The sequence below is a fragment of the Lytechinus variegatus genome, chromosome 5 (genome assembly GCF_018143015.1).
Source record: "Lytechinus variegatus isolate NC3 chromosome 5, Lvar_3.0, whole genome shotgun sequence".
NCBI lineage: Eukaryota > Metazoa > Echinodermata > Echinoidea > Temnopleuroida > Toxopneustidae > Lytechinus > Lytechinus variegatus.
The window spans coordinates 41,846,862-41,871,235 of record NC_054744.1 but is presented as its reverse complement, the minus strand read 5'-3'; the positions used below and the strand labels follow the sequence as shown (position 1 = coordinate 41,871,235).

Genomic DNA, 24,374 nt, shown 5'->3' with positions numbered 1-24,374 from the left:
TACTTAAATGTGCCTGATAAGCTTAGTAACAATTATCAAAAGACTGCTAATTCTACTGTATAAACCTTTGAATTACAAAAATTTGTCCATTACGCTGGAATTGACCATAGATAGATAGATAGATAGATAGATAGATAGATAGATAGATAGATAGACAGATAGACAGACAGACAGATAGAAAAAATAAATGATAAACAGCAAACAAACAATGACAACTTTCAAGTTTCAGAGGTTGTTGATCTTGATATAATTTATGTGTACATTGTATGATGAAATATTTTGTCTGTTCTTTGTAGAATGAGTAGATACATTTATTCATTTCTCAATTTCTGATACTAATTTTTCATTCTGTCTTGTGTGGGATTTTTGATGGCTTTTCCACATGTGTCATTCTATTTCACAGACTTAGTAAACTTGTATCAGCTGATCATATTTGGCTGGTATTGATTTCATTTCATGTTGTTATGGAATTGGCAGCTGATCCAATCTTCTTTTTGTTTCTACAGGTGTATGTACTGTATAGTGCATGAGTAAAAGAGTGTAGGCCAACTACATGTATGCTCGCACCCTGTATTGGCATATACCGTATTGTGTTTTAATACATGTGAGTGTATGTATCCTGCATGATCTCGACCCTGCAATACAATTTGTGACCAATTACAATTTTCAAGACAATTGTTAAAAAAATAGGCCCTAAACTTTGCATTACGAAGGCCTGTGGACACCTGTCCTCTTAAGATCACTTTATACATTACAGTATAAATATTGGTTTGAAAGGTGGTCTACAAAATTTAGGGCATCTTGATATAGAATTTACAGTTACACGAGGCTGGGCAAAGGACATTTGGGGTTGCTCAGAACCTGCAAGGTAGATGTAGGCCTACATGTATGGGGGTCTTTGGTGTGAAAAGACACTATCAGTAATTACATTCAGGCCTGCCTGCAATCATTTTATGATCCATATTGTTCATGATTTTGGGTATGAGATGAATTGCCTAAAACTTAAAAGTGAAAGAGTCAAAACAATCCCAAAATTTTCGCCAGCCTAAAAGTTTGTTTGTGGGAAAGGGTCGTACACACTCGAACTGTATAGTTTTCAGTTTAATTTTTTGGGGGATGGAAGTCAGCATCGGCTGTCAAAACAAATTTTGAATAAAATACCATTATCACCCTTTTGTGATCATCAATTGATTCATAATTGCTTATTTTATTTGTTACTCATGTACAGTACATGTGACGTAAATTTGGACCCCCTGGTCCTTGACATAAGAATACACATTAGCGTCCCTATTCCAGGGGAACAATTGTGATTCACTGGCGTGTGGCACTCAAAGCAGACTGAATGCTTTGAAGTTTTGAGTACAGTCAATAAATGACCCCATCCATTGGTGTTTTGAGATGCATCGGTCCAATCAATAATTTGTTCAATGTAGTACTGTACTGCAAGCAGTAAAGACAGATCAAATGAAGTAGGCTATAGTAGATCTTGATACTCTGTCCAGAAAGCGAAAGACCAATTTCAGGACAAGAGCAATTCCTCTGTTTCTTGAAGATATGTGCTCTTACTGCTTGCGACATTCATCTTTTACAGCGGATTATGTTTACAGAGAATTTGTGTCTTGTGACAGTAGACCAGGAGTGAATGAATTGAAGCAAATCATCAGAAATTGTGAAATCACTGTATGAATCTAGAGTACTGATACAGAGCTTTCTCCCAAGTTTGATGTTTTGTGGCATTACTTTTAATATTGTTTTGATTATTAAAGAACGTTTGGTTGGAGTTTCGCTCTTTTCTTCAGTCGTACAGGAAAATGGCTGGATACCTTAAAATTTGTGGTCTCCAGCATCAAGATTCCCCAAAGATAAGTGATTTTTCTTGTTAACTGAGAGGAAGGAGATCATCTACTTTACATGTACATACAGTATAGACAAAACAAAATGTAGTGACTAGTGACATACCCAGACTATAGATCTCCAAGGTCTTGGAAAGTATAGCTGCAGTCAAATGCTATCTTGGCCTGTTGGCCCTAGAGAATGATAGTTTGAAACTATATAATTTTATAGGGTAGATGCCAGTTGTGTAGAACAGGACTGACATACTTTTTTAATATTGACAAGAATCAAATTTCAACAAGCTTGCTGGGAGACAACCTACTCCACAAGGATTAGACAAGAAAAATGGGAGGAAAGAATGGTGTTCATGCTGCAGCAGAATGGAAAGTTTGTAAGTTCAGGGTCCAGTATAAAACCCAAATTTGGTGATCTATCACAGGGTTAACTTCTGTGATTGATTGTACATTATGGTCATTGGAATGAATTGTGAAAATTGTTAAAACTGTGTTATGGACCTCTGTGTTGCCCCTCTGTAGGTGGTTTCAGACCGCCTCGAAGTTCGCCAGTTCCAGGTATTCTCTGATCGGGAAATTTACCCCGATCAGAAAATACCAGGTATTTTGGTAATGTGAAAGCAAACTACACGTAATCTCCCCGAAAGAAAATACCCGCTAAATAGTAGGTACTTGGCGAAATTACGAGAACTTTCGTGGGGATTTTTCCAAGGTCGCAGGTATTTTGGCGATGTGAAAGCAAATTACGGGAACTTTTATCCCAGCGTGTCGTTGGGCGCGGCGGCGTGGGTGGCTGCTGGGCTCGTGATTTTGAATCTCCCGCCTTGCCTGCTTATCAGACCACACTGCGCATGCTCGTAACTTCGGGAACTTATCCCGAAGGATGTGTTTCGGGGCGGTCTGAATGCAGGAATAATTAACGGGTATTTTTTAGCCTTAAAAAATTCTCGTAATTTAACGGGGATTCTTGTGATCGAGGCGGTTTGAAACCGCCTAATGTTGCCTCAAGTCAAATGACAAGGCTATAAATGCCACTTTGTCCTTGAGGCCAACACCTATTGAATTATCCGCATTACTCTTAGGCGGCTAATTGGAGGATAAGTTTATGAAAAGGGTATGAGAAGCACAACCCTGACCGATGTACAGGGTACTTTTAATAGTGGAACAACATACATGTAATACCCTTTTCATAAACCCATCCTCCAATTAGCCGCCTAAGAGTAATGCGGATAATTCAATAAAAATTGCATTCACAAACTCCGAAAATAAGCCGCATTATTTTTACGAGCGCCGGTCCTGAAAAAGGCAGATTATCGTCATGACAACTGGACACGCCCCCTCCGATGCGGTCGCGTTGGAAAAGGGTGACCTTGTGACCGCACCACGGCAATTATCCGCAATTATCCGCATTATTTGGAAATGCGTTCATAAACTCAAAATCTTGTCCCGATGCTGCTATTATGCGGATAATAGCAGCATCAAAATAATGCGGATAACTCTGGTCCTCGACCAAATTATGCTGCTATTAGCCACATAATTGGGTTTATGAAAGGGGTATAAGACTGGTGCTTGCATGCGTGATAACTTGTAACTTGGTGCAGTCCTATATACGAAGCCTTTAATTATGACATTTTGGGCTTATGGCACAAATGCTCAATATTTTTTTGTTTTGTTTTTACACATGTATATGTAGGCCTATGTATAGTACACTGTACTACTTAATGTATGAAGCTCCATAATGTTATTATGACAGGCCAAATCATTTCAGAATCAAAAGTGAAAGCATGATGATGCTAGTAATAAATTCAAGTTTTATGAGGTTGATTTACACTGTGGAAGTGGGTTTCATCCTCCACTTCCTTCTCTCATAAACATTTGTATTGGTCTCACTCAAGACTCAACTTCAACACCTTGGTCAGATCATGCACAGAAGATGTGCACTGAGCACTGTTCAGTCATCAATATCAGTGACACCCCTGATGTCTTTTTTTTACAAAAATCACAGAATAATAATCCCAGCGTAAAGCAGAGTAACAGTATAATGTGTTTCGAGGAATACATTTCTGCAAGCTCCCATACCTGGGTTGAGGGCAGCATGATAACATAGATGAATTACTTGCTAGAACTTGGAGTATGATTTGAAGTCATGACCCTCTGATTGTTAAAGAGATTAGAGTCAGAACCACTACAGTGAGCACCATGATGTCACCACTAATATCACTATTATACATACTTGTATTTGAAGAAAAAAATCACCCACTGTATACACATTCATGAATTTTTTTAAATTTTGCTTTATTATGTACTTTCTTTTTTTCTTTTATATTTTGTGAGATTGATAATGAATGATAGAAATGTGCCTGTTTATTTTGAAAAGCAGTGTCCAACACAAAGCCAGTCTAATGATTCAAACCTCCTCTGAACATTCCGAAGCATTAAAAAGTTGGTAATGTTCTGACAATCAATACAGGTAATGTGGAATGTAGATTGTCTTCTTTGCTTTTCTATAAATACAGTGTACAGGTATGACTTTTGCATGATTTGTATGACTATATCAATATCCAAAAGTTATTTGGGCAATCCTCAAAATGTGATCACTTTGTGCTGAATGGGATAAAATGAAATCTAACTTTTTTATTCTTGTATTCTTCATAGGTGAACTGGCTTCATCAGAGACCCTTAGCTCAGTAGACGGCAGTGGAGCGGTCAAACTACGGGAATGTGACGCCAAGTTCAACCACACCCCCAACACAGTGCATGGTCTCTTCCACCGGATACAGAGTGGATATCCAGACAACATCGCCTTGGCGGTTAAAAGGAATGGCGAATGGAAAAAATGGACGTATAAACAATATTGGGATGAGAGCAGGGCCGCGGCTAAGTCATTTCTGAAGGTGAGCTACATGTATGGTTTGCCAGAAAAAGAACCTCTGCTCATCGTAGGTGGTTGTAGGAGGCATGTTTTCTGGTCACATGTTTGTCACTACAAACATTTGGCTACCCAAGCTGTAGTGCATTTGTTTATAGCTCTGTGACTAATAAATACATCTCTGAATATTGCATTTATTGCATTGATGTTGCATTTATGTACACATATACCTCACGTTTGTCTCCTCCTCAGTTTGACTTTGAAGATGTCCAGTAGATATTACATGCTTTTCAAAACTGGTCTGAAAGATTGTTGCAAGACAATACTTGGACAGATATTTTACTTATGGAAATTTCACTTGTGTGCAGACTTACATGTAGGTTCACTGTTTGTTGTCATGTTGACATTGATGTTGATTTCTTGTCTATCTGTTTTAGCTTGGTCTTGAGAGGTTCCATGGCGTGGGTATTATTGGTTTTAATGCACCCGAGTGGTTCCTGTCAAGCATGGGAGCAATGTTTGCTGGGTAAGTTGAATTACAAGTACATGTAGTTGAGAGGACATTTGTTCTGGTTTATACTTCCTTTAACAGGGAAACCAGTCATTATCAGAAAAAGCTTCTTCATTCAAGCCTTGATAATTTGTTGTTTTAACGAGGTTTTTGTCTCACCTGCGAAGCAAAGTGAGACTATAGGCGCCGCTTTTCCGACGGCGGCGGCGTCAACATCAAATCTTAACCTGAGGTTAAGTTTTTGAAATGACGTCATAACTTAGAAAGTATATGGACCTAGTTAATAAAACTTGGCCATAAGGTTAATCAAGTATTACTGAATATCCTATTAGAGTTTCATGTCACATGACCAAGGTCAAAGGTCATTTAGGGTCAATGAACTTAGACCATGTTGGAGGAATCAACATCGAAATCTTAACCTGAGGTTAAGTTTTTGAAATGTCATCATAACTTAGAAAATATATGGACCTAGTTCATGAAACTTGGACATAAGGTTAATCAAGTATCACTGAACATCCTACATGAGTTTCACGTCACATGACCAAGGTCAAAGGTCATTTAGCGTCAATGAACTTTGGCCGAATTGGGGATATCTGTTGAATTCCCATCATAACTTTGAAAGTTTATGGATCTGATTCATGAAACTTGGACACAATAGTAATCAAGCATCACTGAAAATTTTGTGCAAGTTTCAGGTCTCATGATTAAGGTCAAAGGTCATTTAGGGTCAATGAACTTTTGCCGAATCGGGGTTATCTGTTGAATTACCATCATAACTTTAAAAGTTTATTGGTCTAGTTCATTAAACTTGGACATTAGAGTAATCAAGTATCACTGAACATCCTGTGCGCGTTTCAGGTCACATGACCAAGGTCAAAGGTCAATGAACTTTGGCCGAATTGGGTGTATCTCTTGAATTACCATCATAACCTTGAAAGTTTATGGATCTGATTCATGAAACTTGTACATAAGAGTAATCAAGTATCACTGAACATCCTGTTCGAGTTTCAGGTCACATGATCAAGGTCAAAGGTCATGTAAGGTCAATGAACTTTGGCCATGTTGGGGTTTTTTGTTGAATAACCATCATATCTCTGTAAGTTTATTGGTCTAGTTCATAACAAGTGGACATAAGAGTAACCATGTATCACTGAACATCTTGTGCGAGTTAGAGTAGTATTCAAAGTCAGCACTGCTGCTATATTGAACCGCGTGATGCAGGTGAGACGGCCAGAGGCATTCCACTTGTTTATGTTATGTCCATTAATTGAATATAGAATGATTTGTTTGGTTTTTCTGCCAGATGTTATTTAAATATCTGCGATGTGTAATTCAGAATATATTGTTCAGAGATAAGAATATGAAAGAGACACTGATTAAACTGTTTTAGGGGTAAATTGTCAATTCTTATAGTGCCAACTTGTTCACTTATCATGTGGTCTACCTAATATTTATCAGTTTGTCTAACAACCATTTGGTCTAATCATCAATTCCTCTAATCACCAGTTTGTCTATGACCGTTTCATCTGATAACCAGTTGGTCTAATTGCCTTTTAAACTTTTATACTTTGCTTTGCCCAATAAACACTGAGTCCATTTAGACCAAATGGTATATGGACTAAATGGCTATTGGACCAACTGGTTATTAGATGAAATGGCATTGAGAACATGTGGATAGTGGACGAGCTGATGGTAGACCAAATGACGAGTTGGTAATTGGCATTAGACCAATTGAAAATAAACATGTTTAATACATTGTAGGTAGGTGGACTAAGATGATGATGAGGCCAAAAACGCATAAAACGAAATGGGATTTATTAATCCAAGTAAAAGAAAAACTGACAATTTTGGAAATAGTTGAGAGCAATGTAAACCTGTAGATTGATTACAGGAGCCCCTCTTATTTTTATTTCCAGTGGATTTGGAGTTGGCATCTACACCACAAATTCTCCAGAGGCATGCCAGTATGTGGCAGGTAACTGCAAAGCCAACATCATCGTTGTAGAGAATTCCAAACAACTTCAGAAGATATTGAAGGTTTGGGATCAGTTGCCTCACCTGAAGGCAGTTGTCCAATACACTGGTAAACTGGATGAAAAGAGGGAGAATGTGTATGAGGTAGGTGAATGGAAGGGCAAGTCCTAGGCCCCATTGCATTATCAAAAAAGTTTACTATTTTGGTAACTCTGCCACCCATCGATTAATTCCGTGCAATCCTTGATTTTGATTGGCTGTCGGCCATTTTCACGATGGTAGTTAGCAATGGATGGCATAATTACCACAATATGAACTTTTATACAGTAAGGCCCAGGGTGGGATGAGGGAAGTAGGGATGGTGGTGGGGGCGGGAGGAGGGAGGGTCATGAGGTGCTGTTGGTTTTGGGGATGAATTGAAAAGGTCATGGATTACAATCATCTATTGTGATACAAATCCTATTATGATCAAGAAATCGTTAAATATTCTAACTAATGCACAGTGTTTAGGCTTGCTTATGCATTGTAGCCCTCCTGATGATTGATCTCAATGTAACTAGTCCGATAGTCAAAATTGGGGTTTGGTATTTGTTTTGATTATTTGATTGTTGCATTTCAACAGCAATTCATATTACAAATTTGAATTCGCACCTGGGGGTGTTTTACAAAGATTTAAGTGTGACTTAAGAGTCGCACTTAAATTCCCAGATGCGTACGTTATAGAAGACATCCCGACATTGGTCAGATCATGCGCCCGGGACGCCCACTACCACATATCCATCAATCAGGTTGCGCGTTGCATATCATGTGTGCGTCGGTATTTAAAATTGACTTATTAAATTAAAGTCATACTTAAATCTTTGTGAAACGCCCCCCCCCCCCCCGATCACGCAATTCATTAATGTCATTGATTACACATTATGAGCAGTGCAATCAATCCTAATAGGTAGCCCTACATGTATCATCATCACTAACTTTGATAGGGTCCTGATCACTGCAATTATCTATGGTTATGTTTCTTAGTGGGAAGATTTCATGAAGCAAGGAAGTTATATGACAGATGATGAATTGGATCGCATCATGCAGAGCCAAGCCCCCAACCAGTGCTGTGCACTCATCTATACATCAGGTACTACAGGCAATCCTAAAGGAGTCATGATTAGTCATGATAATGTGAGTATTCCATACTTTGACATCTCTTTCATGTTCTTAAGATCTGTACAATTTCTCTATTCTTAAGATCTTTCCCATTTCTCTTTTCTTAAGACCTTTCCCATTTCTCTATTGTTATGATTCTAGAATGTTCCATATTAGTCACAATCTAAGATAGATAGGATCTTTAATAATACCTCACTCACTAAACTTCTTGTTTTGTTAGATCGGCTTAATCATTGCCACCATCATCAATATGGACATCAAAATGAACATCATGTTCATCATCTTCACTGACAATCATAATCATGCTATCACCATCATTGTCACCACCATCAGCAACATCACCATCATCATCGTCATTTCCACATTCATCATATAATCATCATCATCATTATCTTCAACATCATCATTGTCATCTTCAAGATCATCATCATCATCATCTTTAACATCATCATCATTATGATTGTCTCCATCATCCTTATCCTTTTAATCATTCTCTTTTTTTCAGTACACCTGGATTTCTGAACGCTGTCTCTCTCAAGTGGACATTCCCTTTGGCACCCACAGGGTGGTCAGTTACTTACCGTTGAGTCATGTAGCAGCTCAGGTCTTTGATATCTACTTCCCTCTCCATCTTGCTGGCACGACTTACTTTGCCCAACCAGATGCTCTCAAGGTAAGGATGTATTCCAGGACTATAATGCCACATTTAGAAATGATAAAACGAAAATTCAGCACCCATTTTAAATAGTGTTCAGTTGTGGTAAGACAAATTGTACCAATATCCTAGTAAAGGCACATGGTACAGTTAAAGTCTCAAGTGGTTGAAAGGTGCACTGATAACCTTGTGATATCATTATGATTGATTTTAAACCATCCCTCAATATAGCTGTAATATGTGTGATTTCAATTTTCCCATCAACAGGGCTCCCTTGTCGACACACTCAAAGAAGTGAGACCGACAAGTTTCCTCGGTGTACCCCGTGTCTGGGAGAAGATTCATGAGAAGATGCGTTCCGTTGGTGCCAATGTTACTGGAGTAAAGAAACGCATTAGTGTATGGGCCAAAGACATAGGATACAGAGGCAACGTGGCCATTGCTAATAGGTCAGTCTGAAATTCATTTCACTTACTGTGAAACTGAAACATTTTACCTGTTATATATCACTTTTTGTAGAGGCCAGTGCTTATTTCTGTTATTGTTTGGCTGTGTATCCATCTTGTGGGTGTTTCATAAAGTGCTTCGTAAGTTTGGAATGAGTTTACCAATGACTGGTGATCTTTCATACTGTAAATGATATACCCCAAATTTTCATTGCTGATGATTTAGCGCCTAAGAAAGGATCATCAGTTGTTTTTTAAGTCACTTGTAGCTTACGAACAGCATCATGAAACACCTTCCCGGGGTCTTTTGCATTTAGAAATGCTTTGCTATCTAATCGTAACAACCATGGTCATAGGGCACAACAGCCAATTAAAAAAATCTATTGAAGTTATCACGGATAGTAAAGTGACTAGATAAAAGTAACTTTTTATGCAATGGAGCCCTGGTCAATTGCAACTCAAATCATATCTTAACCCTATCAAGGCCACCGTATTTTGGAAGATCATATGATGGGGGGGGGTAAGCAAAGACCTCCTCCCCCCCCCCTTCATCCCCTGTGATATTGGCACTGTCAATCGCGCAATTGGCCGAAAATTGACACACAGGTTGTCTGGGACATAATCAACAAAATTGTATAGTAACTTATTTCATGCAAATTGCTATTAAGTGATAATGCTAATTTATGCATAATTAGTATTCAAAATCATACTCTTTCCTCTAACTCTTTAACCCTATCATAACTGGGCTATTTCAGACCAACATATAGGGGGGGGGGGTGTCAATTTGACATAATCATTATACAGGATATCATCTTATTATGCATTGATAAAGGGTAGGAATCAGAAATCATTCAGCTTATATTTGCAAATGTTTGGAACTTAATAAAAAAGAAATTGAAATGCTTCATTTATACCTCCCCAATCTTCATTGCATTTTTTTTGTCCATTTTTCTTTGCAGCCTAGCTACATGATAACACCAAATATTACAATTTCAACCCTTTTACTTTCACTTACATTATGTACATCTCTGAAAATGATTCATATTTCAGTTAGCTACAATGATACATGTATGCTAGAAATATATCAGATCAAATCACATTATTGAAAATTGAGATTTTCTTCCAACTTCCAAATAACAAATTCCTCTGTGCAATTGTTTTCTTCAAATTAAAAAATGACCTCCCACACTTTGTAAATCAATATCCGTTCTGCTTGCATTTAAGTTTGGAGTTGTTTGTTTATTTTTTTTGTGGGGGGGTGGGATGGGGAAGTCACATGTTAGTGTCAATTGATGTGTTTTACAGATTTTGAGAATGCTATTTTCCATGTGTGGTACCAGTTTTTATCGTTCTACGTTTTTTTTTTCTTTTAGAATATCAAAATCCTTAATAATATGGATTTCCTCTATCGTGTATTAACACCATGCAATATGGGAATACCATTTCCTTTTGTGGCTTGGTCTTTACAAGAACATGACCGTGATTTGTGGACTCTGTAATATCTGTTGTGAATGACTTTTTTGTTTGTTCATCATGAGTCTTTTCTTTTGTTTGAAACATGATAATAAGTCAGTGTAATGCCCAATTTATTATTTTTTTTCAATTTTAATCTAGGCCGGGGGGGGGGGCCCTCAACGAATCGTTGCCGTGCAAAATTTTTTTATCGCGCCGCTCGCTGACTTTTTACGTCTTGCGCAACTTTTGAGACCAATTTTGCTTCACCCGGGTACGTGGTTCCAAAATTACGCAACATTATGTAAGTGCATGTCAGACCGAAAATTGCTCAAAAACATGATTTCATGTACAAAGTTATTGCAAATTGTGTTTTCAACCAAAATTCATAAATGTATGAATATTTTTAGTTTTGCTGGTCTAAATGTATTTATTTTATGCTTTTTATGATCACAGAAGAATCCCCAACAAATTTCATTGAAAAAAACAATGAAAATCAAAAGGTAAAAAAACAACGAAAAGTACATAAGAAATTGCAAAAAAAAATGATTTGATATCACAATTTATTTCATGTACACTTGCTAAGAAAACCACAAAGAGTCTTTATACCAAAAATTAGTACATTTGGAGCTTTATTTAGGGAGGTAGAGGAAAAAGTATGATTTTGCATACTAATTATGCATAAATTAGCATAATCACTTCATAGCAAATCGCATGAAATAAATTACTATACAATCTTATAGATTATGTCCCAGGCAACCCGCGTGCCAATTTTCAGTGCGATCGCGCGGTCGACGGCCGAGATCTTAAGGGGGCCTGGGAGGCCCCTCCCCCGGCCTTATGAACTCCCGAAATACCCCGGCCTAGATAGGGTTAAAAATGTATACATTTACCCCATGGTATTGGTTAATTTATTACTAAATTATTTCTTTTAAATAGAGGATATTATATGCTTTGGTTTCCTGTTTCCTTTGGCTATGTATTCCCATTGCTTATTATTCATATTACCTCATACTTTCTCTTTGATTATTCTATTTCCTTCAACCCTTCTGATGCTTTCTGATTCTTCCTATTCTCTTGAATTTCTTCAAATTCCAGTCACTTGTCCTTTTCTCCTTTATTATCAACTTCCTTTTGGAGTTTCATATTTTTTTCTTATCTTCTGTTCTTTCATCTCGCTTTCATTCTATCCATCTTCTTTCATATCTGAATTCCAACTGATTTTCTCTCCTTTCTTCCTTCTTACTTTCACTGTTTCTTCTTTTCACTCACTCTTACATGTACATGTACTAGTCTGAAAGTACAGACTCAATTTTGAATTTCATACCAAATTTGATATAAATTTGACAATACAGTTTCTATAGTGAAGACTAGACTTCAGAACTCTGAAAGCAGGGAAAGTACATGAGTGTATCTAGTCTCACTACTCCAGACTCTGCACTAAGCCTACACTGTGCAAAAAACAGTTATTTATGCCTACAGACTATGCATGTACAATGTAGTTTCTTCTTTCACCTCCCTCCTCTTCTCCTCAGCACTCTCTTCTCCTAATTTTGTTTTATTACATGTATCTCCTCACTTCCACCCTTGCTCTGACTTTCTTTGCATCAATCCCACATCCTCATACCTCATCTCTGTATACTGCCTGTATCCTTGCCTGATAATCCACATATTATCTAAAACTTTTTATTTTTCAAATTAAATCACCAAATATTCCATGCCATAGCTCCATTAAGCCCAGAAGACCTAACAAAGTGCCAAGGTGAGAGTTGATATTTATTTGTCAATTAACCTATTCTTTTTAAAACTACATGTATGTGTATTTTTGCTGTCCATGCATGCACATTTTAATACATCCTATCATGCACTGCTAATAAAAACCCACGCTTAAATCCATTTCTTCATTAATCTGTAAATGAGGCGTGATGTTTTGTAGATTGTGACTAAGCATTATGACATTATGTTACTTAAAAGTATTTGGTCTAATTATTGATGTGTTTTGCTTCATGGGCAATAAAGTACTAAAACATAATTTTGATATTACCAAAAACAGGAATAATTTTTGTTTTCTTTCTCTGTCAGATCCAGTTTTAAATGTCTTTTTCATTTGAAGTTGTAGCATTCTGTGACATAAAATTAAGTATTTGAAGTTTCCTGAATCATGTTAAACTTTTACATTGTCATGCATTTCCAATTTCTCTGTCAATTTCTGCTTCAAATTAACTATTTAAGACAAGCAGTTCCTCGTGTATACCGGTACTTCATTTACAAGTTTAGGGGAACCCCCTTTTTTTCATTATCATTATTGACAGGTCACTGGTTTTAGTTCAGTTGATTATTTTGTTATAGATGTCTTTTATTGTTTATCAAATTGTGTAAAAAGTTTGTTGATATAGTTGAATGTACTAGTTGCTCAGAATATTTCAATGGTATCTGCCAATGTTATTATTAACTTTAAGAAGTTTTAGCTTTGCTTTGTATAAGGCTTTAGATTCAATGTTGTCTCAAATGCATGCTTTTCTGTTGAATAGTAATAATTCCAACAAATGTATTTCAGTTTACTTTGCTGTGCTTATTGGTGAAGAGTTGATGCATGCTCATGAATTATAGTACAGTGTACCTGTTTTGGGAAAGAAATCTCTTCTATCTGATAAAAGTCATTACCTGGTTTTATTTGTTTTATGGTTTATAATTGGCAGCATTTTGCACAACATGTTTTATCTTGAAGAAGAGTAAAATACTTTTCCATACTGTACATCAGAGAAACATAAAAAGTTCATTAGCGAAATCTTGATACTCTACTTATGTTGTTTTTTATGTTGAATTGTAGATGTGGATTTCATTTCAGTTCTTTTGAAATATAATCTTTGTTGTGTTTTTTCTGTGTGGTTAATCAAGTTTTGGTTTCTCATTTGGTATAATCTATTCTATTGAATAACTTGTGGGTTTTCAGTTTACGATGCGTAAGAGAATACCATTAAATTCTCCTTTCAACCCTACTCCCATGAATTGTGTCCTGTTAGATATTCATGTTTCAAAATTCTTCATTGTACAGGTCCATGTCCTTTTGAAAATCAAACAGCATTTACCATGTACACCCCTCAACTCATACATGTAGGTTTGTAAAATCATCATTTTTAGTTTATCCCATGTTTTTTTAATTATTTTTGCTGACAGACAAACAGTACCGTGGGGATGGACGGTTGCTAATCTTGTGGTATTCAGAAAGGTAAAGGAATTTTCTTTTAATTGTAATTTACAAGGAGTCTCATTTACAATGTATATTGCACAATGCTCTTTTAGGTCATGTCCATGTAACATTGTTTCATATATAAAGATTTGCAATTGTTAATTTTTATTTTCAATTGAGATATTGGTTATTGACTTCAGTTAGTAATACAAGTAGTTTTTATTACCGCTGGGTTTCTTAAGGAAGCAGAGTTGGATGTATGCTCTCATTTTTGCACTTGAAAATGTTGGAAAAAGGTTTTGAAAATATTTTTTTTGTGGATATCAAGTGAATTGAATCTTTTGGTTGTATACTTTAGAAGCATTAGATGACACGTGGAAAATGATCTTTAGCTTTCCTGTTGATATCGTTTTCCTTTTTGTGTTTTTGCTCTTCTGGAGATTGAAGTTATCAAATTTGATATATCAAAGTACTTGAAGTTCAAGAAGGTAATGACCGTGTATGAGTCATTGTGAACACGTGCAGTTCTCATATCTCCAAATTGATAAGGCCCAGAAAGGAAGGTGTTTTTTTTTGGGGGGGGGGTGGTGGTTGGGAAGTATTATGATTAATGTAGGAAACCTGCATGTTATTTATGCTATTGAAAATGATCTTCCAACATAAAACAATGGAGTAAACGATGCTTGTTTTTGTATGCATATACATGTATGCCACTATCATTGTCAAATTTATTATCTATCTGATGATGAACAATTGAATGATGTATATACATGTACATGTATCAATCATCTCAGACAGAAGTGGTTTGTTTGCTGACTTTGATCATGCCCTTCACAATTTTTTTTTAAAGTTCTGATTGTGGAACATGACATCACAATGGGAACCGTATGATCAAGCACATGTACACAACATGTCCATCCGTGTACTCTTCTCAGTAAAATTGGAATTTGCTCTTGGTTTAGGTTTAGGAAGTCATCTGACCCCTTGGTGAAGGTTTATTGACCTCTGGCTATTAATTGAGTCATTGCCTTTTATGATGATTACCTATAGATTAATTAGGTTTTTTTTAAATACAGGTATCAAATGAAAATCACATGATACATGTATGTCAAGGTCTTTAAACTATTTTTAGAGCATTTATATTGGAGAAATGCATTTAGATTTGCAAGGTAATGAAAGTATTTCAATAACACTGGCTAGCAATAAGAAAGGTTTTTTTAGGGGGAGGGGTGGTTGCTGGTATGATACTAAAAAAGAGTCAAAAAGTCAGTTGTAATGTTGTAAGCTGAAAATTAGGATATTTTACATCAATTTCTTGCTTCCAAGGGAATAAAGAAAGGGGGTTGTGCTAAATACAAGTCAAATCATAATTACATGTTTGAATTTAGATACTTTAAAGTGATAAAAAGAGCATTATTTCTCTGGCAACTTATGTACATATATTCAAGAAATGCATTTGCAATATTTGTTTGAGATATTATGTAGTTATTGAGGTAGTGTGTGGATCAAGGAATAATGATGAAATTATTTTAGATATAGACAGAAATATTTGCCTTTGTTTTCTGAATGTCACACCATTAAAGTATCATAGATTAAGATCTACCAATATGAAAAACAATATGATGTCGACTATTAAACACACTGAGGTTGAATTTCTTTAAGAACAATGCCATCTCATCTTATCATATCTTGCCTTATTATCAGCAAAATTGTCTAGACACTTGCTCAAATTCATCAAAACGTGACTCAAAGACATGACCAAGCTCTGGTCTCTTGAGCATTGTTTAGGTTAGTGGAGACATTGTCAATGACTTCACTTGCAATGAAGAAAGGGGTGGGGGTAAGAAGTAAACAATGATGGGATGGGTAATTGGAGTTGAACAAAATAATGGCCAAAAAGAGAAGAAGGTTGGTTCCTATGGTTATAGGTCATCAAGCATGGGTCTAGTCACAATAGAGCTCTAGACACAAATTAAAGGTGATAACGGTATTGCAGACAGAGGTCATGCATGGGACTCGTCTATTCAATTCCTCCTACTCTTTAATTGTTCCTTAATTTATTAATATATTTGTACTTTTCTCTCTCTTTCTTTCATTGTGCCTTAGGATTTTGTGCACTACAAATCCCATATATTATCATAATTATTGTAATCATATTTATTTTGCAAGATCTTATTACAAGTTATGTCTTTTGGGGGTCCTAGGTATTGTTGTGTAAAAATGAAATAATAAATAAAAAAAATTAAATTCTGTTTAAAAGTTAATCAGCGTTGTAGGATATGACAATTGAAAATGTAATCTTTCATAAGCTCTCCATAAATCAAACACAACTAATGAGTGATGACTTTTTCTTGTGCTAGACGATTAGGCCTATTTCAAGCAGGTTAAGTTGGAGTTTTTAATCTTTTTATTTGAAAATTCTTACTTTGAATGCAAACTTTATTTGTCAAGATTTGATTAGAGTTATAGAAAGTTTTTGTTATCTCCTATTGCAAAAGCAAGGGTCACCAAAAGAGTCTTTAAAAAAGTTAGGCACAACCTAAATACAAATAACTGAAATACTGAAAGCCAATTGTGTATAGTCTCAATTGCATTAGCTAACATATTGCAGGTGTTGATGCATCATTTTGTGATTTTGTTCACAGATTTATGTCATTCTTCCATTATTCTCAATTTCAGGTTAGATTGGCTCTGGGACTTGACAAATGCATGTACAACTTCTCAGCAGGAGCTCCCTTATCTATGGAAACACTAGAGTACTTCCTCAGTATCAATATACCTGTCTATGATATCTATGGCATGAGCGAAAGCACAGGTAAACAAGACCATAGTATTTTATCCTGTTTGTGCTGTAAAAGAGATATAATTGATTGGTTACTGCTGCTAAAATGCTGCTTGGTCGACATCAACTTTGTCCAATGCTCTGCTGTTTCTCATCCCATATGGTTTAATCCTATTTTATCTGCCATATAGTTTATCTGATGTGATAAATATTTGATCCCATCGCCACTTCACATTGCTTTTGGTGAATACTCACTTGGTGAAGTGCAACTTGGTTCATTCAAACTAGTAATGTAACCAATAGTCGATAGAATGAATGTGGGAAAAAGTAGATAAAATGGTGAATGAAAATTCGACAAAGTGACGAAACGGCAATTAGGCCCACTTGAAGTATTTCTGATTTAATCCATTCTTCCAGATCTTTCCTGGGATGCCCTGAGAAGTGGGTTTAATTGTACTGGTACCTCGTCAGGTCCTTCCTAATTCTCTGTCACTAAGTCACCATACATAAATCAAGATACTTCTCCCCTCAGACATAGTTTATTTGTATTATGTTTATAGCATCATGGTAATTTTTGATACCTTTAGTTAATAACTGTCCTGCCATTATCTTGGTTTTTTTTCTCAGGTCCTCACAGCTTCTGCTTACCAGGTAAATTCAGGATTGGTAGTTCAGGGACAACGTTTCCTGGATCCAAGACTAAGATCTCGGACCCAGATAGTGATGGTAATGGTGAGGTAAGGTCAAAATCCCATATTTATCACCCCCCCCCCCCCCCCTCCCCCTCTCCTCTATTGGTTAGTGGGTAATTTGTACACAAGTAAAAAAATAATATTGTAACTGTGCTGCAAGGTTTGTGCGTTTCTTTTTCTATTTTTTTTAGGGGGGCAGAGAGTTCTATGTACAGGTGAAAATAAATAAGTTAGCCCAAACGGCCCAGCCATAAAGTAATAGTATTAAATACAAATTAGTTTGGACTATCATTATGCAGGTGCCAGGGAGCAGAAAAATATTGACAAATAGATTTGTTGTGGACCCGATTGTAAAAATTATAAACAGAATCTTGAGATGTTTCATAAGAAAATATTCAGAAACCCCTTAACTTTTTTCTCTTGTTTACCAGAAAAACGACATAATGCTAACAAGGAATTATTCTAAGAAAAAAAAACATGTCAGATATACTATTATTATTATTATTATTTGTTTGGCGTCACCTGTGCAAGGCCTTGTTTTTCTATTTAGGGATTGACATCAAGGACCATTTTTAGAAAATCTTTGGAAAGACAGTGTATTTTATTCAATATCCTCATAAAGTTACCAATTGAAGATGTTATATTGTGATGTTATAGGTGTGCTACTATGGACGTCATCTTTTCATGGGCTATCTTAACATGCAAGAGAAGACAGATGAGGCTATTGATGAGGATGGTTGGCTTCATTCTGGTGATTTAGGATACATTGATCAGGATGGATTCTTATTCATTACAGGAAGAATTAAAGGTAAATATCAACAAGTCTTTAATGCATTGTGGTCAGGTGGTTGTCACTCCTGTCTTTAAAAAATGAATAGAGTTTTGAATCCTGGCTTTGGTGTTTTCCTTTGGTATGAAAGATTGTGCTGCACTCAACCCAGGGAAGGTAAATGGGTACCTTGCAGGATTGTGCACTTGAATGCGCTGAGCACTGAAAAATCCAGCTATTATTATTTTCATTCCTCTGATTCTTAAATTTGGCTACACGTTAAAGTCATGTTATAACACTATTGGTTAATTTGGTAGCATACATGCTTCAACTTAATATGCAATGTATGTGAAATGTTTTGTGCAAGTAAGGTTTTATGCCTTGTATAGTTTCAGACTTTTTTGTGGTATTCAATTTTTTATCATTTAGGAAGTGTGGAAACTAATCACATGCAATTTATAGTGAATGGTCAGTTTGGTCTTCTTCTTTTTGTGCAAATGTTATGCTATGTGAAATCCATGAAAAATGTCCACATTATATTCAGATGTTGGAAAAGGCAGCAATGCCAGTTAAATATAAAAGGGATTTTCGTAGATGCTGTCTTGCCTGGCTGCAAAGATTCCTTTTATTTTTGTATGCATATTTAACAAAAAGGTTTCTTGATCGATGTGTCAAGCCTTATATTAGATTAACAGACCCAGGAGTAGAAATCAGTACCATATTTATATATGAAGAGGAAGATATGGACACTGCAGCACAAAGCGTAACATTTGAATTTTTACAAAGATTACAAATGTTTATCAATGTAATCAATAATGAAAACAGGCACAATAATTAGAATTGTGCTATTGTACTCAGATGAGAGGGCAAGGGCATCCTTCCACAATTAACCTTGATGAAATCATCATAATCAATGTACCTTTCTTCCAAATAAACAACCGATCAAATCACTGTCCACATCCTGTTGATTGTTTTTGATTTATTTACGTGTTCTTTGGTTTGTATTGGGCCTTTTTCTATACACGGCTTACACTGTATAATCTGAATTTTTTTATTCTTGACAAGTCTTCAATCATGAAATTTCTACTTCTGTGTATGACAATCACCACAACCAAAACAGCTAATCAATGGATAAGCTGGAAAACTCTTTTTTTTATTTTGATGGCTGTCAATGTAGTGGATGTATGTATGCTGATTAATATATGAATACTCATTTTTGTCTCACCTGCGAAGCAAAGTGAGACTATAGGCGCCGCTTTTCCGACGGCGGCGGCGGCGGCGTCAACATCAAATCTTAACCTGAGGTTAAGTTTTTGAAATGACGTCATAACTTAGAAAGTATATGGACCTAGTTAATAAAACTTGGCCATAAGGTTAATCAAGTATTACTAAACATCCTAATAGAGTTTCATGTCACATGACCAAGGTCAAAGGTCATTTAGGGTCAATGAACTTAGACTATGTTGGAGGAATCAACATCGAAATCTTAACCTGAGGTTAAGTTTTTGAAATGTCATCATAACTTAGAAAATATATGGACCTAGTTCATGAAACTTGGACATAAGGTTAATCAAGTATCACTGAACATCTTACATGAGTTTCACGTCACATGACCAAGGTCAAAGGTCATTTAGGGTCAATGAACTTTGGCCGAATTGGGGATATCTGTTGAATTCCCATCATAACTTTGAAAGTTTATGGATCTGATTCATGAAACTTGGACATAATAGTAATCAAGCATCACTGAAAATTTTGTGCAAGTTTCAGGTCTCATGATTGAGGTCAAAGGTCATTTAGGGTCAATGAACTTTGGCCGAATCGGGGGTATCTGTTGAATTACCATCATAACTTTGAAAGTTTATTGGTCTAGTTCATTAAACTTGGACATTAGAGTAATCAAGTATCACTGAACATCCTGTGCGCGTTTCAGGTCAGATGACCAAGGTCAAAGGTCAATGAACTTTGGCCGAATTGGGTGTATCTGTTGAATTACCATCATAACTTTGAAAGTTTATGGATCTGATTCATGAAACTTGTACATAAGAGTAATCAAGTATCACTGAACATCCTGTTCGAGTTTCAGGTCACATGATCAAGGTCAAAGGTCATGTAAGGTCAATGAACTTTGGCCATGTTGGGGTTTTTTGTTGAATAACCATCATATCTCTGTAAGTTTATTGGTCTAGTTCATAAAAAGTGGACATAAGAGTAACCATGTATCACTGAACATCTTGTGCGAGTTAGAGTAGTATTCAAAGTCAGCACTGCTGCTATATTGAACCGTGTGATGCAGGTGAGACGGCCAGAGGCATTCCACTTGTTTATTTCTAGAAAGTAGTGATAAATTTGAAAAATTTATTATTTTAGAATTAGGATGGCAGTAAAATAACCTCAAACTTGAGTCAGAGTGTGTGCATGTGTTTTGTAGCATGATAGATGTTTGTTTCTTGTATAAACACACTATTAAGTCATGTCACGTTTGACAGATTATCATCTCAGCATGGTCTATCATCATTTCAATACTCTGATCAGGGTTTAATCTTTGCCCCTGACTGCTGATAAGCAGATGATAGCTTGATCAACATACTGAACAAACCATGAAAAGCTATCAGATTAATTCTTCATTAAGGTCATTGAATATAGGTTATTACTGAGGTATTGAATAAGATAAGAGTAGCAAAGTTATCAGAATCTGATATAAAAGTAATGCCATCTCCTTACCATGTTGGAACTCTAGGCTGGCTTTATCAGCAATGGAGAGAAATTAAGTAAAAAATAGTGATTTTTCACTTGATAATTTAATCTTTCAAGATCCTTGCATTTGATTGGCTGAGAACCAGTTTGTCTGTGAAAATCACTGACTACTTGTTTCATGAAACACTCCCCTGGTTTCCAAATTACCCCACCATTCCTTATAAGGGCCCTGTCGCATAAAACAATCTTTAACATCCAATTCTAACTACCAAGATGGTAACCATCAACGCCAATCAAAGTCCAGGATTCCATGTTAGGTTATATTGTACTTTAGTCTGTATTGATAATAAATCCAAATCACCACAACAAAATGCATTGCAAAGAATAATGTGTTGAATGTATTAGACTCCAACCACATTGGTTTGTTTTGTTATGTTAAGAGTTCTAGCTCCTATGATAGAAATATAAAATCAGTTTATACCCAATCAATTGTACAAGTAATTACAATAAGTTCTCTTCTCATGTTACCCTTGAAATACATGCTCGATTCTCAAGTTAGATCGTACTGAGCAGACTTCAAACATTTTTGTGTTATCATTTTTAGTTGATTTATACTTTGTCTTGAGTCTCAATGCTAAAATAGTGAGTGATAACGTAGGTATTGTGTTTGCTTAAAAGCTTTTGCTGCTTATCACGTTTTTAGGACAAACAAAACTATTTGGCCTCTTTATGATAAAATGGCTGTCTACCAGCTATTACAGAACAGGAGTTACTTAATTAAAAAAAAATAGAAGTGATGAATTATAGTTTACGGAATACAAATGTGTATTTTGAAGCAGAAATTATGTTTTTATATGTTTTTGAGACAGTAACTTTGATTCCTTGTCTGCATTCATTTACTCTCTTTAAATCATTAAAGTGCCCAAGTCCTTTCATATCATGGGGGGGGGGCTAAATATTTGTGTGAAGTCCCATTATTGATGCATGTTATATTTATATATATATATATATATATATATGTTGCATACATAGGGCCCATCTTGATATCAGCATATTGCTGAAAGCGCACCCTAATCAGGTATTGTTCAAGTTGAGAAAATATTTAAAGTGACATTAATTTTTTTTTCCAATTGTTTTCTTTCATCTTCTAGAGCTAATCATCACAGCAGGAGGAGAAAACATCCCTCCCATCCCTATTGAGGATATCATTAAGAAAGAATGCCCTCTTATCAGTAACTGTATGTTGATTGGAGACAAGAGAAAGTTCCTCTCCATGCTCGTTTCACTCAAGGTAAGAATTAGAGAATTGCTCTTTGGTCTAATTTCTCTCTATCCAATCGCTATGTGGTCTCGTTCACTCTTGGTCTAATTCCACCTTTTCTTTTGCCCATGCGGTCTAATCAAACGGAGTGTTGTTCTAATATATATAATACCTGTTTGGTCTTTTGCTATTTGGCCAAATTTTTCCATTTTATAAAGTACACATTTTGCGTTTTGCCTTTTGGTCTAATTCTAATTTGTCTAATGGTCCTTTGTTCTCACACGACTTGGTTCAATTCCACTCTTTTTAGTCTCATCCCATACAGAATTCAAATTTGTCTATTTCTCAAAGTACCAGGTGAAAATCCATTTTTGATTGAATTTTACCTCTTAATTCTTGACCTTTGACTGACAGGTTGTGATTGAAGAGAAGACTGGTGAGTCTACCCAAACGTTGACAAGAGAAGCTCTTCAGATCCTCTCTCCGCTTGGTAGCAGTGCTACAACGGTTGAGATGGCAAAGAAGGATGACATCGTCAAGAAAGAGATCCAGAGGGCAATCAGCGAGCATAACAAGTCAGCGACATCAAGAGCACAGTGCATACAGAAGTTCCACATCCTTGATAAGGACTTCACAGTCGCCGGAGGAGAGCTTGGTAAGTTATTTTCTTTCTTTTTTAGTTAAAGGAATAAGTTGCAGTAAGGAGGAGGAGAATGATGATGATGGGGGTGTACTTGTTCACCATCAAGCAGATACGTGTCAAATTCACTTAAAATACAAGTGGATTCAGCTGATGATCATGACTTTGGTCTACAGATAATGGCTCATCTATGCACTGTCTTCCATGTTAAGAGTAGACTGAAGTTGCTGTACTGCAATCAAATCAAATAATAAACAATGTGATACCTTTTTTAACCATTTTTGTTTTCTCTAATCCAGGTCCCACGTTAAAACTGAAGAGACCAATTGTCAACAAGATGTACAAAGCTGAGATCGATGCGCTATATGAAGACGCAGCAACACCGAAGGATTAACCTCTACTCCTCTAAAAACTTGTTCCCATGGAAACTACCTGTAAATAACCTATGTAAATAGATATGTTAAAGTGCATTATTCCAGATAGCATATATATTTTGAAAGTATTGATGCACACTAGTGAATTGTAGATAAGTTGAATAATAAAATTTGAAGCTGTGCACAGACTGAAAGTTACTAGACAACTTCCATTTATCATTTTTTTTAAATTCCCTTGTTTTACTTTTTTGCGATATCAATAATTTTGCTTGGGAATTCAGTATTTGATGATTAACTATTTACATTAATGCGTACTTCTTACATCTGATTAATAGGCTATTCTGCATTGTGGGTGCATACCTCCCTCAACTGAAGCAGGAAGCTATGCAGGTCTCATAGATTTTGAACATGCTAGGTTCATGTTAAGCGAGCACTTTGTTCTATACTATATTGAAAATGCATGCTTGATTGCATATGTATAATATCTGCAAAAGTTTGAAGATCACAGATTTATTGTAAATTTGCCTATTATTTAAAAAACAAATATCCTCAATTATATCTATTGTATGTATAGTCTCAATTGATATTAGGGTAATATCAGACAACATCAATTTCGATTCTAACAAAATCTTGTATTGTTCATGGAGCAAATTTGTACAAATATTTATGTTCAATTATTTATTTGATTTTGCTTGCAGTTTGTTTTGAATATACATGTAAATCTGCCAGCTTGTTTGGATTCTGCTTTGAAATGAAATTAGTTTGTGGACTTTGTTGTATAATGGAGAAAAATTGTATTCAACACAAAATATTGGGTTGAAATATCTTGCCACTTTCATGTTTACATGTGGTATCATTAAAAGGGTATTTGAATCTTGCAATAATGATTTGGTGCTGCAAGATATTTGTTTTCAATGTCATTAAAAAATCTTGGGGTTTAAAACAAATTATGCAGATTATTATAGTTGAATAGCAAAACATATGTGTAAATGCGTTATGCATAATCATTTGTTGTTAGGAACCTACTACCAAGTATGTTAAGGAATATTCTTACACATAT

The 24,374-nt window shown here is 35.8% G+C and overlaps 1 protein-coding gene across 5 annotated transcripts in view; it reads left to right on the top strand.

The window, feature by feature from the left end:
* Positions 1–24,144, top strand: part of LOC121416189 (long-chain-fatty-acid--CoA ligase ACSBG2-like) — a 49,773-nt gene extending 25,629 nt beyond the window's left edge. For 3 of the 5 annotated variants that reach the window (XM_041609677.1, XM_041609679.1, XM_041609678.1), the window contains exons 4-17: positions 4,503–4,741; positions 5,154–5,242; positions 7,144–7,345; positions 8,225–8,374; positions 8,865–9,032; positions 9,282–9,463; positions 12,639–12,674; positions 14,090–14,141; positions 16,782–16,917; positions 17,512–17,621; positions 18,234–18,384; positions 22,191–22,330; positions 22,715–22,955; positions 23,240–24,144. In XM_041609677.1, the coding sequence (XP_041465611.1) occupies positions 4,503–4,741; positions 5,154–5,242; positions 7,144–7,345; positions 8,225–8,374; positions 8,865–9,032; positions 9,282–9,463; positions 12,639–12,674; positions 14,090–14,141; positions 16,782–16,917; positions 17,512–17,621; positions 18,234–18,384; positions 22,191–22,330; positions 22,715–22,955; positions 23,240–23,334 (1,991 nt within the window). In that variant the 3' untranslated portion in view covers positions 23,335–24,144. Of the gene's footprint in view, positions 1–1,572; positions 2,225–4,502; positions 4,742–5,153; positions 5,243–7,143; positions 7,346–8,224; positions 8,375–8,864; positions 9,033–9,281; positions 9,464–12,638; positions 12,675–14,089; positions 14,142–16,781; positions 16,918–17,511; positions 17,622–18,233; positions 18,385–22,190; positions 22,331–22,714; positions 22,956–23,239 lie in introns of those variants that run through there. The other 2 variants (XM_041609681.1, XM_041609680.1) reach the window with 2 other exon arrangements.
* Positions 24,145–24,374: the final 230 nt, after the last annotated feature.